Source organism: Chiloscyllium punctatum, chromosome 1 (genome assembly GCF_047496795.1).
Source record: "Chiloscyllium punctatum isolate Juve2018m chromosome 1, sChiPun1.3, whole genome shotgun sequence".
NCBI lineage: Eukaryota > Metazoa > Chordata > Chondrichthyes > Orectolobiformes > Hemiscylliidae > Chiloscyllium > Chiloscyllium punctatum.
Window position 1 is genome coordinate 144048254 of NC_092739.1, and position 16987 is coordinate 144065240.

Here is a 16987-nt window from a genome sequence, read left to right on the forward strand (position 1 = left end):
GCGGAAGATGAGGCGTGCTTCCTCCAGACATCGGGAGGTGAGGCAGCGGCAATGGAGGCAGCCCAGGACCTGCATGTCCTTGGCAAAGTGGGAGGGGAAGTTGAAATGTTGGGCCACGGGGCAGTGGGCTTGATTGGTGCGGGTGTCCCGGAGATGTTCCCTGAAGTGCTCTGCGAGGAGGCGTCCAGTCTCCCCAATGTAGAGGAGACTGCATCGGGAGCAACAGATACAATAAAGGACATTGGTGGATGTGCAGGTAAAACTTTGATGGCTGTGGAAGGCTCCTTTGGGGCTTTGGATGGTGGTGAGGGAGGTGGTGTAGGCCCAGATTTTGCAATTCCTGCAGTGGCAGGGGAAGGTGCCAAGACGGGAGGGTGGGGGGGGGGGGGGGGGGGGGGAGGGGAAGGGGGGAGCGGAGCGGAAGAGTGTGCGTGGACCTGACCAGGTAGTCACTGAGGGAATGGTCTTTGTTGAAAGCGGAAAGGGGTGGGGTCAGGTCCGTTTGGAGGTGGCAGAAATGTTGTTGGATCATGCGGTTAATGCGAAGGTTAGTAGGGTGGAAAGTGAGGACCAGGGGGTTCTGTCTTTGCTACGGTTGGAGAGGTGGGGTTTGAGGGCAGAGGTGCAGGATGTGGATGAGATGCGTTACAGGGCATCTTCAACCATATGGGAAGGGAAATTGCGATCTCTGAAGGAGACCACCTGGTGTTCTGTGGTGGAACTGGTCCTCCTGGGAGCAGATGCAGTGGAGGCAGAGGAATTGGGAATACAGGATGGTATTTTTGCAGGAGGTAGGGTGGGAAGAGGTGTAATCCAGGTAGCTGTGGGAGTCGGTGGGTTTGTAAAAAATGTCAGTGTTAAATTGGTCATCATTAATGAAGATGGAGAGGTCCAGGAAGGGGAGGGAGGTCCAGGTGAATTTAAGGTCAGGGTGGGGGAATGTGTTGGTGAAGTTGATGAACTGCTCAACGTCCTCGCGGGAACACGAGGTGGTGCTGATGTAGTCATCAATGTAGCGGAGGAAGAGGTGGGGAGCGGAGCCAGTGTAACTACGGAAGATGGACTGCTCTATGTGGCCGACAAAGAGACAGGCAAAGCTGGGGCCCATACAGGTGCCCATGGCTACCCCGTTGGTCTGGAGGAAGTGGGAGGATTAGAAGGAGAAATTGTTAAGGGCGAGGACCAGTTCAGCCAAACGAATGAGTGTGTCCGTGGAAGGATACTGTTGGGGACGTTGGGAGAGGAAGAAACTGAGGGCTTGGAGGCCCTGGTCATGGCGTATGGAGGTGTAGAGGGATTGGATGTCCATGGTGAAGATGAGCCATTGGGGGCCAGGGAAACTGAAGTCTTGGAGGTGGTGGAGGGCATGGGTGGTGTCTCGAATGTATGTGGGGAGTTCCTGGACTGGGGGGAGGGGGGGGGGGAAGATAGGACAGTATCGAGTTAGGTGGAGATGAGTTCAGTAGGGCAGGAGCAGGCTGAGAATGGGTCGGCCGGGGTGGTCAGGCCTGTGGATCTTGGGAAGGAGGTAGAATCGGGCAGTGCGGGGTTCCCAGACTATGAGGTTGGAAGCTGTGGGTGGGAGATCTCCTGAGGTGATGAGGTTCTATATGGTCTGGGAGATGATGGTTTGGTGATGGGGGTTGGGGTCATGGTCAAGGGGGCGGTAGGAGGAGGTGTCTTCGAAAAAACAAACCCAGCCTATCTAATCTCTCCTCATAACTCAGACTTGCCATGGTGAATCTCCTCTGCACCGTCTCCAGTGCAATCACGTCCTTCCAATAGTGTGGTAAATAGAACTGCACACAGTTCCATCTGAGGCCTGACACAATGTTTTATAAAGTTGTAAACTTCCTTGCTCCTGTATTTTACACTCCGGCTAACAAAGGCAAGCATCCCATATGCCTTTTTCACCACACTTTCTACATGTGCTGACACTTTCAGGGATCTATGGACCTGTACACACTTTGCGCTTCAGTACTCCGCACAGACCAATTATATATTGTTTATGTCCTTCTCTTTTTAGGCTTCCCAAAATGCATCATCTCACTGATCAGGATTAAATTCCAACTGGCACTGATCTGCCCAATTTAACAACTGATCAGTAGCAGATTTCAGCCTGAGACCATTCTCCTCACCATCAACACCATAACTTTTTTTGTGTTATCTACAAACTTACTAATTATTCCTTCTACATTCACATCCCAGTTGTTAACAAACATCACAAACAGCAATGTTCCCAGCACCAATCCCTGTGGTACACCACTGGTCACAGGCTTCCATTATCCTTTGCCTCCTATTTGCAAGCCATTCTTGATTAAACTTGCCCTGGATCCTTTGGACTCTTGTCTTTGGATCAATCTTCCATGTGGGACTTTGTCAAAAATCCTCAAATTAGACAGACTTTCCCTTAAGCATATCCGTGCTGTTTATCCCTGATCAATCGCTGCCTTTCCAAGTATTGATTCCATGCTTCAGAAAATTTTCCAGTAATTTCCCCACTACGATGTCAGACTAATGGTCTGTAATTACCAGGCCTATTTCTGCTGCTCTTCTTGAACAAAAGGAACCACATTAGCTATTCACCACTCATCTAGCACTTCACTTGTGGCCAGCAGCATATTATATATTCTGCTAGGACCCCAGGAATTTCCTCCCTTGCCTCCCAAAGCAGTCTGGAATCAGTCTCATCAGACCTTGGGATTTACATTTCTTTATGCCTAGTAAAGTATCTGATACCTCCTCCTTATTAGTTTTAAGGTGTTATAGAACCTCACCATCTCAACTGAAACCTCTAGCTACAATGTCTTTCTTCTTTATGAGTAGAGACGGGAAATATTCATTCAAGACCTCATCCATGTCCTCTGGTACCACACATAGTTGCCTCTTTGGTTTCTAACAGGCTTTCACTGGTAAACTTCTTGCTCTTAGTAAAATGCCTTGGGGTTTTCATTAATCCTCTGCTAAAGTGATTTATGTCCTCTAACGTCATTAGTGCTCAGTAACATCTAGTTAGCAAAGGCTGCACTGAAGTTCTTGCTCATTCCGCTATCAACATAATGCCCTTAGTTCAGTCTACCATTACATTACATTGACTCCTCCATTAAAGATTAGCATTCCCAAATAGTCATCTTCCATTTGCTCTTTTATATTCTTGATTCTCATTGACTAAGATAGTCTCCGGATTCTAGGTGTTGCTTGGAACTCATGTTTGAGAGCTGCACAACTTGCACCAACTCTTCCACAAGACGACATCTGGATACTCAGTGACTGCTCACAGAAATTCATCTTATTTGTACCTGCTTATTTGTAAAAAGATATGTTACCCAAAATATGAAGTTATACTATCAGAAACCAAACATACATCTTCGTACATATCTGGAACTTTTTGGAGAAAACACTTTGCAAAACAAAAGGCATGGACCACTGCAGCAACAATGTTGCATTTCCAAGAACAAGCTGCTTGGTTGGGGTCACCATGACTGGATCACTCTTAATAAGTGATGTATAACCCAGCATGTGGGTTGAAAAAGATATGAACACAAAGAATAGGAATTAGAAAAATATATAAATTTCAAAAAGACATGAGGTAGAGGGATCAAACTATTTGGATAACACATTGAGATGGTCAGAATAAACACAATGCATTAAATTTCCTCCTTGTTTGGAATAAATCTCAAATTCTTTAATCTAGTTACTTCATATTTCTTAGAATTTTGTGGATTCTGTTCACACCCATCCAAATTTATAAAACATCTTTGAAAATAAAATAATTTTTTTTAAAAAACCTTACTTGGCTTTCACCATTGCTTCATTGGCTTGGTTTACAACCTTGCTGCGGATGCTCAAAGCATTTTCCAAGGCTCGCCATTGTTCCGACTTTCGATCTACAGTATTCTGATATAAACAATGACAATCACTAAAATAAGACATTTTCTCTACAATATATAAAAAAACCTAAACTAAAAACAGATTAAGTATTGTTATTTGTTAAATTTTTGTGGTGCTCAAACTATCTATATTTGCCTACATAATACTGTAGCAACTGAAGTGGAAGCAAGTTTACTTGAGGCTTTTCCTGGAAAAGCACAGGTCAGGCAGTATCCAAGGAGCAGGAGAATCGACATTTCGGGCATAAGCCCTTATTCCCAAGGCATTCTGTGTTTCTGTTGATGTATGTGACACTTGAACTTATATCAACAGAATTAGAAAAATTCAAACTTCTCAGTAATAATCAACACTCCATTAAGCTTTACAGTAGGATCCACTATGTGTTCTCAAAATATAATGACCCCTTAAATTCAGGCTGCCTTAAAATAGAGAATGGTTCCGACCTAAAACGTTGACTCCTCTCCTCCTCTGATGCTGATGCTGCCTGATCTGCTGTGCTTTTTCCAGCTCAACTCTTTATCCACTCAGGCCCTTTACCAGAACCTCAGCAAAAAGTGGACCCACAGAAGTTGCTGGAAAACCTCAGTAGGTCTGGCAGCATCTGTCAAGAGAAATCAGAGTCAACATTTCAGATCCAGTGATCCTTCCTCAGAACTCAAACTTCCTCACTGCTTTATTCTGATCAAGTACTTTCGAAACTGTTAGCTGCTCATCCATTTACATGATTTGGAGATGCCGGTGTTGGACTGGGGTGTACAAAGTTAAAAATCACAACACCAGGTTATCGTCCAACAGGTTTAATTGGAAGCACTAGCTTTCGGAGCGCCACCTGATGAAGGAGCAATGCACCGAAGGCTAGTGCTTCCAATTAAACCTGTTAGATTATATCCTAGTGTTGTGTGATTTTTAACTTCATCCATTTACAGGTCACTTTCACCCAGATTTAGTGCTGATAGCTGACTAATCAGTCAATCAGCAATCACCATGGAAGATAACCAACTTGCGATTCAAGGTGCAACCCCGCACCAATTTCCTTCTACTTTATTTAGGGGGTGACTTTCTCCAACTGGTCACTCTCATGAGTGGATTTTTCCAGGGATTTGGGGACTTCTGGGTGAAAATCTGTCCACAGCCCCGTATATTTTGAGTGTTGCAGCAAGGATATAAAATGAATGAGGTTGTGTTACACTTGTATAGAACACTAGCTCAGCCTCACTTGGAATACTGCATCCACTCTGGGCATTACATTTTAGGGAAGATGTGAAGGTACTGAAGAATATAAAAGAGAATCATGGAAATAGAAATAGGATAAAGAAATTCAGATATATACATAAAATAGATAAAAAGTATGGAGAGAGGAATGGATGGAGGTTTTCAAAATCATCAGGGATCTGCATAGATGGGGAGAAACCATCCTTATTGGTGGAATGATGGAAAATCAGACAGTACAGATTTAAGGTAATTGGCAAAAGAGCAAATAACAACATGTGGAAAAATACTTTTATGCAGCAATTTATAGACAGGACATGATGGAAGCATGTTTAATTAAGACATTCCCAAGGGAGTTGAATTGTTATCGGAAAAGGAAAAATGTACAGGACTATGGGGAGAAGGTAGACGTGTGCCTCTAAATAAATTGCCCCAAGGAGAGATGATGGTCACGACATGCCAAACTGCCCCTTTGTACTGTAACAAATCTAGCGATTCAAGCAGGGACTTCTAAACATGTGCATATACTTATGAACCAATCAAGACAGACCATTATAACAAAGACTTAAAAGATCCTTACAATGACATTTCATTTTAAATATTCACATTCCTCTCTACTAGTTTACCTCCGAATCATCCATGGCTTCCTTTAACCTCTGGGCATGCAAGGTAATGGCTTCTATGGCTGAATCCTGAGCTTCAATTGCCTTGAGTGTAACTTGAGCACTTCTACCAAGAGCATCCTCCAAAGTTGATGTTATTTCTGCACAAGAATAATACACTTTATAAAAAGTACAGAATTATAATGAAATTTCCTCAAAACAAAAATCTATTGAGTACCACTAGTTTTGCCCAGGACACAGACAATTAATTAATAGCATTAAGGTGTTTAATGAAATTTAATCTCAAATGGCAATCCTTCATGTGAACCTTGGGGCAGAGAACTGGCAGCATCTTTGACTTTGAAGCATCATAGCTGAGTATCAAATTGTCCTTTGACACCCATAAATGCATTTTCTCAGGATTTGCTGTAGAGCAGTTAGGATCAAAATCCTGATTTCCTCTTCAAAGGCAAGTTTTCACAGAGACCCATGGAAGATTTATGGCTGATATGGCTCCAACAGACAAAAATGTCTGCTGACACCCCGAAAACAATTTCAGTACATGTGCAACAGGTGCATGTACAGCACCTCTGCAAGTACTGAAGTTAAATCATTCCATCCTGTTCACTCATAAATATTGCGCATTTTTGGACACTGCCTTGATTTGTATATGGCAAAGTGGTTCAAGGTGTGCATACGCACCTTTCCTACTGTGCAATTTGAAACACTCAGGAGTGTTGGGAGTCACAACCCCACCAAATTTCAGGGAGTATTTTAGCCAAAGTGAAACATCAAGTGAGGCAGATTGCATCAAATTTGTTACCTAGTTTCAAACAAAACACTCCCTGGAGATAAATAAATCTAACAATGTCACCAATCAAGTAAAGCGAGAATAGAGAAAACAGAATTATAACAGGATAGATTATTTTAAGATGACATTAAACCAAGTCCCTGTCTAACCTCTCAGGTGGATGTCATAGTCATAGAGATGTACAGCATGGAGCTAGACCCTTCGGCCCAACTCGTCCATGCCGACCAGATATCTTAACCTAATCTAGTCCTACTTGCCAGCACCCTGCCCATATGCTCTAAACCCTTAATATTCATATATCCATCCAGAGGTCTTTTAAATGTTGCAATTGTACCAGCCTCAACCACTTCCTCTGACAGCTCATTCCATACACACACCACCCTCTGAGAAAAGGTTGCCCCTTAGGTCTCTTTTGTATCTTTCCCCTCTCACCCTCAACCTATGCCGTCTAGTTCCCCCAATCCAGGGAAAAGACTTTGTCTATTTATCCTATCCATGCCCTCATGATTTTATAAATCTCTATAAGGTCACCCCTCAGCCTCTGACGGTCCAGGGAAAATAGCCCCAGCCTATTCCACCTCTCCTGCTCAAAACCTCCAACCCTGGCAACATCCTTGAAAATCTTTTCCGAACCCTTTCAAGTTTCACAACATCCTTCCAATAGGAAGGAGACCAGAATTGCACACAATATTCCAAAAGTGGCCTAACCAATGTCCTGTATAGCCGCAACATGACTTCACAACTTCTGTACTCAATACACTGACCAATAAAGGAAAGCATACCAAACGCCTTCTTCACCATCCTATCTACCTTTGACTCTCCCACGGCACTATTTCAAAATACAACAGAATTCTTCTTCAGATCCTAACATTAATCATTTAATGAAAGTAGTGACAAAAGGGATTATCCCGTTCATCATCAGTACTGATCCAAGGACACTGCTATGCACAAATTTGCCTCTGTCACATAGAGATTGCACTTCAGAAGCATGCCATTGGCTATGAAATGTTTTTGGATGTCCATTAGTCTTGAAAGTCAATATATATGCAAATCTTCCTTTATTACTTCGAGGAAGTAATGGCAAGCTGCAAGAGGCTGTGGGATCCTTATGCAACATTACCTGGACTTTCAGGAGGTGGGAGAAATTTCACCACCAAAAAAATGCCGGTGAAGACCTATCAACTTGCAGCTGGGGAATGTATATATTCATCATGTTAGTCATAAAATCTACCTGTTAGTAGTTAAAGAATTTGAAATTGATTTTATTTACCAACAACTTTGATGTTTTCCTCTCTATCTTGCTGAGCTAGGTGTTTTGCAACTTCCTGAGGTGGATGTTCTTCTACTACGATGTGCTGGCCCTGTACGGCTTCATTTTCACAACTACAGCTTTCACCTTTTAAGAACATAAGGACAGCATATTTATGACCAGGAGTAGGTCACTTTGAATGACAAATGTGCCCTTAACAAAAACAATTACATATCCTTCAAATGTTTCCTCTCTCCAGAAACTTGATTAGTTATTTACTGACCCCATTTTCTTTGCTGTATAATTTAATACAGCCACTGGTAACTTCTGTTAGCGATTTTTTCTAACTCATCGGTCATATCTTTTATTAAAAATAACTCATGAAGTTGTCTCTTCCTTGCACTTTAACAAATTACAAAAATTATTCAGTTATTTTCCCAACAACTGACATTAAACTTGCTGGTTAAGAAGATTCCAGGTAAACCTCTTGATCCTTTCTTTTAAAAGTAATGTGGCTTCACTGACCAGTTTCTGATCCTAAGACTTCGTTCCCTCATTGAATGAAGTTACACTGATGTCAGTAAGTTTCATTAAACTTCTGTTCGCATCTTCCAGAAGACATGCTGATGTCAGATGCCCCTCAGGAACTTTGTTTATATTAAAAGTATCTAAGCAGCCAACTGATTTAAAGATTACAGTCATAAGTTCATAATATCCAGGTAGCCTTTTGAGATTTTTTGGACGTCTGATTTTCTGATTTAAGAGACTTCAATTCAGTAAAAGATACATGGAACAACTGAGTAGGCAGTAATTCTAAAAGATGTTTCAGTAAGGTCGGGGGGGGGGGGGGGGGTGGTAAAAAAGGAGCGGGGGGGCGTTGCTAATTAGAACTGGTATAATGGCTGCAGAAAGGCAGTTTGAGGGGGATCTGCCTTTGGAGGTAGTATGGGCTGAAGTCAGAAATAGGAAAGGAGCAGTCACCTTGTTGGGTGTTTACTATAGGCTCCCCAATAGCAGCAGAGATGTGGAGAAACAGATTGGGAAACAGATTTTGGAGAGGTGCAGAAGCCACAGGATAGTAGTCATGGGCGATTTCAACTTCCCAAATATTGATTGGAAGTTCTTTAGAACAAGTAGATTGGACGTGGCGGTGTTTGTGCAGTGTGTCCAGGAAGCTTTTCTAACTCAGTATGGAGATTGTGCGACCAGACGGGAGGCCATATTGGATTTGGTAACGAACTGGGACAAGTGATGGGCTTGTTAATGGGTGAGCAGTTTGGTGATGGTGACCACAATTCTGTGGCTTTCATCTTGGTTATGGAGAGAGATAGGTACGTGCAACAGGGTAGGTTTTACAATTGGGAGAAGGGTAAATAGGATGCTGCAAGACAGGATCTGAGGAGCGTAAATTGGGAGCATAGACTGTCAGGGAAGGATGTCGTTGAAATGTGGAACTTTTTCAAGGAACAGATACGACGTGTCCTTGATATGTATGTACCTGTCAGGCAGGAAAGAGATGTCGTGTGAGGGAACCTTGGTTGACGAGGGAGGTTGAATGTCTTGTAAGTAGGAAGAAGGCGGCTTACATAAGGTTGAGGAAACAAGGCTCAGAGCGTTGGAGGGATACAGGATAGCCAGGAGGGAGCTGAAGAAAGGGATTAGGAGAGCTAAGAGAGGGCATGAAAAATCTTTGGCAGGTAGGATCAAGGATAATCCCAAAGCCTTTTATGCGTATGTGAGAAACACGAGAATGACGAGAACGAGGGAAGGTACGATCAAGGACAGTAGTGGGAGACTGTGTATTGAGTCAAAAGAGATAGGAGGGGTCTTGAATGAGTACTTTTCTTCAGTATTTACAAATGCAAGGGACCGTATTGTTGAAGAGGAGAGTATGAAACGGACCGGTAAGCTAGAGAAGATACTTGTTAGGAAGGAAGATGTGTTGGGCATTTTGAAAAACTTGAGGATAGACAAGTCCCCTGGGCCTGACGGGATATATCAGAGGATTATGTGGGAAGCAAGATAGGAAATTGCAGAGCCGTTGGCAATGATCTTTACGTCTTCACTGTCAACGGGGGTGGTGCCAGAGGACTGGAGAGTGACAAATGTTGTGCCCCTGTTCAAAAAAGGGAATAGGGATAACTCTGGGAATTACAGGCCAGTTAGTCTTACGTCGGTGGTAGGCAAAGTAATGGAAAGGGTACGAAGGGATAGGATTTATGAGTACCTGGAAAGACACTGCTTGATTAGGGACAGCCAGCACGGATTTGAGAGGGGTAGGTCTCGCCTTACAAGCCTTATTGAATTCTTTGAGGTGGTGGTCAAGCATGTGGATGAGAGTAGAGCAGTGGATGTAGTGTACATGGATTTTAGTAACGCATTTGATAAGGTTCCCCATGGTAGGCTTATGCGGAAAGTCAGGAGGTATGGGATAGTGGGAAATTTGGCCAGTGGATAGAGAACTGGCTAACCGGTCGAAGTCAGAGAATGGTGATAGATGGTAAATATTCAGCCTGGAGCCCAGTTACAAGTAGAGTTCCACAGGAATCAGTTCTGGGTCCTCTGCTGTTTGTAATTTTTATTAATGACTTGGAAGAGGGAGCCGAAGGGTGAGTCAGTAAACTTGCAGACGGTATGAAGATTGGTGGAGTTGTGGATAGTGAGGAGGGCTGTCGTCAGCTGCAAAGGGACTTAGATAATGTGGAAAGCTGGGCTGAGGAGTGGCAGATGGAGTTCAACCCTGTCAAGTGTGAGGTTGTCCATTTTGGAAGGACAAATAAGAATGCGGAATACAGGGTTAACAATAGGGTTCTTAGTAAGGTGGAGGAGCAGAGGGATCTTGGGGTCTATGTTCATAGCTCTTTGAAAGTTGCCACTCAGGTGGATAGAGCTTGTAAGGAGGCCCACGGTGTATTAGCGTTCATTAGCAGAGGGACTGAATTCAAGAGTCGTGAGGTGATGTTGCAGCTGTATAGGACCTTGGTAAGGCCACATTTGGAGTACTGCGTACAGTTCTGGTCGCCTCATTTTAGGAAAGATGTGGAAGCTTTGGAGAGGGTGCAGAGGAGATTTACCAGGATGTTGCCTGGAATGGAGAATAGGTTGTACGAGGATAGGTTGGGAATGCTAGGCCTTTTCTCATTGGAAGGGCGAAGGATGAGGGGTGACTTGATAGAGGTTTATAAGATGATCAGGGGAATAGATAGAGTAGACAGTCAGAGACTTTTTCCCCGGGTACAACAGTGTTACAAGGGGACATAAATTTAAGGTGAAGGGTGGAAGATATAGGGGGGATGTCAGGGGTAGGTTCTTTACCCAGAGAGTGGTGGGGGCATGGAATGCGCTGCCTTTGGGAGTGGCAGAGTCAGAATCATTGATGACCTTTAAGCGGTAATTGGATAGGTACATGGATAGGTGCTTAAGCTAGGACATATGTTCGGCACAACATCATGGGCCGAAGGGCCTGTTCTGTGCTGTATTGTTCTATGTTCCATGAAGGGCTTTTGCCTGAAACATCAATTTTACTGCTCCTTGGGTGCTGCCTGAAACTGCTGTGCTCTTCCAGCACCACTAATCCAGAATCTGGTTTCCAGCATCTGCAGTCATTGTTTTTACCTAGTAATTCTACATAGTCTACATGGAATCATTGGCACCTCTTTTCAAGCCATTTTGAAATTGATTTTATTTACCAACAACTTTGATGTTTTCCTCTCTATCTTGCTGAGCTAGGTGTTTTGCTACTTCCTGAGGTGGGTGTTCTTCTGCTGCGATGTGCTGGCCCTGTACGGCTTCGTTTTCACAACTACAGCTTTCACCTTTTAAGAACATAAGGACAGCATATTTATGACCAGGAGTAGGTCACTTTGAATGACAAATATGTCCTTAACAAAAACAACTACATATCCTCTAAAAGTTGCTCTATAGTTTGAGGGACATCACTCTGTACCAAGTATGTATAAGGAAAGATGGCAGCCTTCGATAAACTATCTCAGCAGAGACTGACGCAGACTGTTGACATCATTCTGCACCACAATAAAGCTATCTAGCCAACTGAGCTAACTGACTGCCAAGTAGCTACTTGTTAGCCAACATCTGCTTTGCTCCAAAATTCAGGTCCCAATACAATTCCATCTGCTTATAAAGACCACACCAGTGGATAAATCATATTAAAACCATAGTTTTTGATGTTGTAAATGAATGTGATTTCTGCTGATCACAAAAATGCAAAATGACATTGGATGTCACTTTCCAATTTGTGCAAGGACCTGACGTGCCAATTGTGCCAGTAAAGAATACAGCGAAGCACTGATATTTCCTGCAATCCATAGCAGGATTAGTAAATACTGAACCGATGATTAACAAACTAGCCAACATGCCTAATATAAGTTGTGCCTTTCTACCTGACACTTGAGAGCAACAGAAAATGGTTAGCAATGTTTGGCCAAAATACATTATTGTTCATAAATAGTGTGCAATGGACTGTACAAGTGGTGAGAACAACTGTTTCAAGTGTATCATTATCCTCCTCTGTTCATATATACAAGTTACCCTTATTATGGAACCACTAACATGGCAAAGCAACTAATGGTGGTTCATGAGTGATATCAACCAAAAATAACTTGTTACTGAACAGATTAAGACAACTGACAAGAAGCTCTGTCAAAAAGGTAAGCCTAAAGCAGCATCTTTGAAGAGAGGAGGAGTATGGATGCAAAAATATTTGAGGACAGAATTGCAAAGCTTAAAGCCCAAGCAACTGAAGGCACAGTAATCAATGGTGGCATAATTAAAATTGAGAATCCAAAAGATATGTTCATCTCACATACACAAGTGAGTGGCTATTCTGTGGAATTATTCTCATTAAGTCAGAGAACATCCAATGCAATATACATTCCTGACTAATGCTGTAGTGATTGAATAAGAAAATTGAATTACTTCTGTACAGTATAAGAGAGATCAAATCTAAAACTTTCTCCCTTCCCTTGCAGCAACAAGTAATTCAACTTTCTTCTGGTTAATTCTACACAAGCAATTCTATCACCATGACTTTAGTTGGCATTTAGATTATGCTTTCCATTTGGAAAGTTTTGTGTTGCAAGTACATTTACGTGGTGCTACAGTCAGCACTCTTTAGCTCACAGACTCCAGGAGACAACTTATCGTCTGTTTAATTTTTGTTTACTATTTTCTCTACTAACAATTCTAAATCAAGATCAACAGCTAATGTCGTAAAGAGATGTTTTTGAGCAAGTAGTCTGGTGAAATTATTCTCTAAATGGTTACATCATATTTCCTGATAAATCAGACATCATAACTTCTGTCATTGAACAGATCTCTTTACTTACGACTTGCGTCATGTTTTTCTTCCATTTCAACTTGGACCCCAGGAGCAGGGACTGTTGGAGCATCACCAACAGCAGAAATAATTGCAGCTGCATCTTTAGAAGAAGCTGAACACAGGGTAGGGTACCAGAAAGACAAAAAGGATTGTATAGCATTAAAATTATGGTCTCTATAAAGCACTTGAGAGAGATATGCAGTCAGGGATTTACCTCACATTTCTATGCTAGTGATTTCATTATGGCAACAATTCCTCAGCAGTATACAATTTGTGGCGAAAGTGAGGACGCCGGTTGCTGGAGATCAGAGTCAAGATTAGAGTTGTGCTGGAAAAGCACAGGTCAGGCAGCATCCGAGGAACAGGAAAATCGACGTTTCGGGCAGGAGCCCTTCAGTATACCCATTTGAGAACACCTTTATAAGCCTTGTTACATAAAACAAACCATCATTCAAAACAATCTGAATATTTTCACAATGTACTCTTGCAGGTCAGTCTCCACCCAACTGAATTTCTTTGTGCACCTCGTTTCATAAATATTTCCCCCACTCTTAATTTTAGCTCCTTAACATATTTATCCTTTAATAAAAAGATTACTTTATATTATGACTTTTTTTTTTGTCCTTCCCACTCTTTGAATACTTTTTGTCTCACTGTGTAGTCCTACACTTCATTGCTCATGAATTTCCTACAAAAAAAAGTAATCTTTCTTTACATTACTTATTTTAAACCTTCATTATTTCTTAGGACTGTTTTGTTTTCATTTATTCTTCATGTATCATTTGCTCAAACCTCAAGTTTATGTATTCATTTATGTTTGTTAAAACTAAGCTAAAGAAAGTTTTGATCTGAACTCTGCAGCACGCAAATAAATGGAATAAAAGTTTCTTCCCTAATATTCTCCATCACAAAGACAAAAAAAATGTTCATTTCTAAAGACAGCATTTATTCAAATATTCTCTCCCCATCCCAATGCTGCATTAAACATATCAACTGGCAGGTTTTCCTCTCAAATCCATTGATGAGCAAAGACAAATGTGGGTCCATAACAGAGAGACAGCAGAATATATAAAAGGAAACAGAGATGATAGAGAAACTAAATAGGTACTGCATTTCTGTCTTCAGATACGAAGAAATAAGAAGACTACTTGAAATGATTAAGATCAAAAGATGCAGGTGAAAGAGTGGAACTGTAAGTTACTATTAGTAAAAATAAAAGTGGTACTGGAGCAGTAGAGATAATGGATGCATTAATGATCACTGTGCAGAGACTGGAAGGCAGCAAGCAGATGTAACCCCACTGCTTAAGAAAGGAGGAAAAGTGAAAAACAGGGAACAACAAACCTATTAGCTGGACTTCAGCAGTTGGCAAAAACACAATTATAACGGTTGCAATTAATGGAGATTAAGTAGTAAAGATTGTCTGACTGGAAAAATTCAACATACATTCACGACAGGAAAATCATATTTGACAAAGTGGATAAGTGTTTTTTGAGGATGTTACAAGCAGAGTCAATGTCCGGCAGGGGGAACCATGAGAGGTTTTTGGATTTTCAGAAAGTTTTTGATGAAGTCCCACACATCATGTTAGCAAACAAAATTAACATACATCAGATTGGGTTAATACTTAAAAGGATTGAGAACTGGCTAACAGTCAGAAAGCAGAGAAAAAAAAGTGGTTCATTCTCAGTTTAGGAGGTTGTGAACAGTGGAGTACTGCAGTGATGGGAGGTAGTGATCAGTGCTGACAATCCATATCGAACGAGTTGGATTAGCTGGGGGGGCAGCATAGGGAGGCACTTGTAGTGCAGTGGTAGTGGTAAGTAGGAGGAGATGACGATGGCACAGTGGTATTGTTATTGCACTAATATTCTAGAAACTCAATCTAATGCTCTGGGAACTGGAGTTCAAATCCTACTGTGGCAGATAGTGAAACACACATTTAATAAATCTGGAATTTAAAAACTTTTATAATGATGACCAGGAAACAGCTGCTGCAAAGAAAAAGGAAAATAACACCTGGATGGGGGCAGAAGGTACTTCAAGAAGATTGGAGTCCACAGCAAAAGAAGTCTTGCTTTAATTGTACAGAGCAATGGTTCCAAGGAAAGATATACTTTCAAAAGAGTGAATGCAATAGAAGTTCACCAAACTAATTCCTGGAATGGTGGGACTTGTCCCATGAGGAGACTGAGCCTGCATCCTCTACAGTTTAGTAAAACAAGAGACAATCTCAAAGAAACTTACAAAATTCTTAAAGGAACAGACAGTGAATGCAGAAAAGATGTTTCCCTTGGTTGTGGATATAGACCACTTAGGATAAACCATCTAAGGATTCAGATGAGGGGGAACTTCTTTGTTCAGAGGGTAGTGAATCTTTGTAGTTCTCTATCAAAGAGGGCTGCATAAACTCAGTCATTAGTTGCAAGAGAAACGGATTCTTTCTGGTTACTAATGAAATCAAGAGATATGGGATTATATGGGGATACAGCATTAAGGCAGATATCATTTAGATATCTTTAAAATGGAAAAACAGACTTGAGCATCTGAGTGGCCTCCATCTGCTAACTTCCTACAACAGACAACCAACTGACAATGTGCTTGACCAAGTGATAAATACTGTCAACTCACTGAAAAACAAGTAGAGTTCTAGTCCTGACCAAATTTTAGTTCCTTTTGTCACTGCGAGGACCTCTGAAGTCCATGTGGGGAAGCGGTTTCACGAAGTGGAAGTCATTCATTAGCATGCTAACCAGCATGTGAGGTGGTTAGCAGGAATATTGTTCATAATATCCTGACAGTATACCTACTGAAGTACTGAAACCTTGAGAAAACTTAGCAATCCTTCAGATGCATGGCCCATTTGTGAAACTCTGGCAAAGTGAAAAAATTTCCAAGTGATTTCAAAAATTTTCACAAAATTTCAGTAAAAGTCTGGATGGAGTGTAGTAATTAAAGGCCACAGCACTATGATTGACTATTTACAAAATCTTAAACGGGTTATTTTCTCAGTGGTTCTTGCTAATTGCTGAGGAGACCCTTCCTATGATTTCCAATACACCTGCACAACAACTAATACAATCATCACTTCACTTCAGGCAAAATGCAGAGCATGCCTTTTCACATGACTTTCTTTAATCTTGCGCAAATTTTTGACTCAATGAATGGAACTGCTCTTTGAAAAAATGCAATAGCTTTATAGACAAGTTCACAAACATCATTCACCCCCTACATCACAGTATGCAAATAACTGAGCTGTGCAGTGACACCATTACAGATCACTGTCAAAAAAAAAAGTGCAAACCCTGGGTGGCACAGTGGCTTAGTAGTAACACTGCTGCCTCCCAGTGCCAGGGACCCAGGTTTGATTCCAGCCTTGGATAACTGTGTAGAGTTTGTATATTCTCCCCATTTGGGTGTGAGTATGGTCTGGGTGCTCCAATTTCCTCCCACAGTCCAAAGATGTGTTGGTTAAGTGAATTGGTCATGCTAAATTGCCCTGTATCCAGGGATGTCCAAGTTAAAATAGATTAGCATTGGAAAATGCAGGATTACAGCAGGGTCTGGATGGGATGCTTTTCAGAGGGTCAGTGTTGATTTGCTGAGCTGAATGCTTCCTTGCTGTTGGGATTCTATGACGCAAACTCATGGGGTGTACCACCATACCAACACTATTCTCAATCTTTCTTGCAGCAACAATCAACCAACTACCAAGAGAGTCATTTTGTCGTAGCAATAACTTATTTCACACTGGCGGTAAACTATTCAATCTCAATTTGTTGAACACTAAAACCAATTTAATCACCTGAATAGAACTGCAGTGTGCTGATTGATGCACAAGTTAATGCTGACTCTTAAGAACTGCAACAGATGAAATAATATTCACA

The 16987-nt window shown here is 41.7% G+C and overlaps 1 protein-coding gene across 3 annotated transcripts in view; it reads right to left on the reverse strand.

Moving 5' to 3' along the window:
• immt (inner membrane protein, mitochondrial (mitofilin)) overlaps positions 1-16987 on the reverse strand; it is a 69492-nt gene that overhangs the window by 25235 nt on the left and 27270 nt on the right. Inside the window, exons 5-9 of one of the 3 annotated variants that reach the window (XM_072576303.1) lie at positions 13108-13212; positions 11452-11577; positions 7784-7909; positions 5727-5863; positions 3794-3897 (exon numbers count right to left, since the gene is read on the reverse strand). In XM_072576303.1, coding sequence (XP_072432404.1) covers positions 3794-3897; positions 5727-5863; positions 7784-7909; positions 11452-11577; positions 13108-13212 — 598 coding nt within the window. The remainder of the gene's footprint in view (positions 1-3793; positions 3898-5726; positions 5864-7783; positions 7910-11451; positions 11578-13107; positions 13213-16987) is intronic. The other 2 variants (XM_072576312.1, XM_072576322.1) reach the window with 2 other exon arrangements.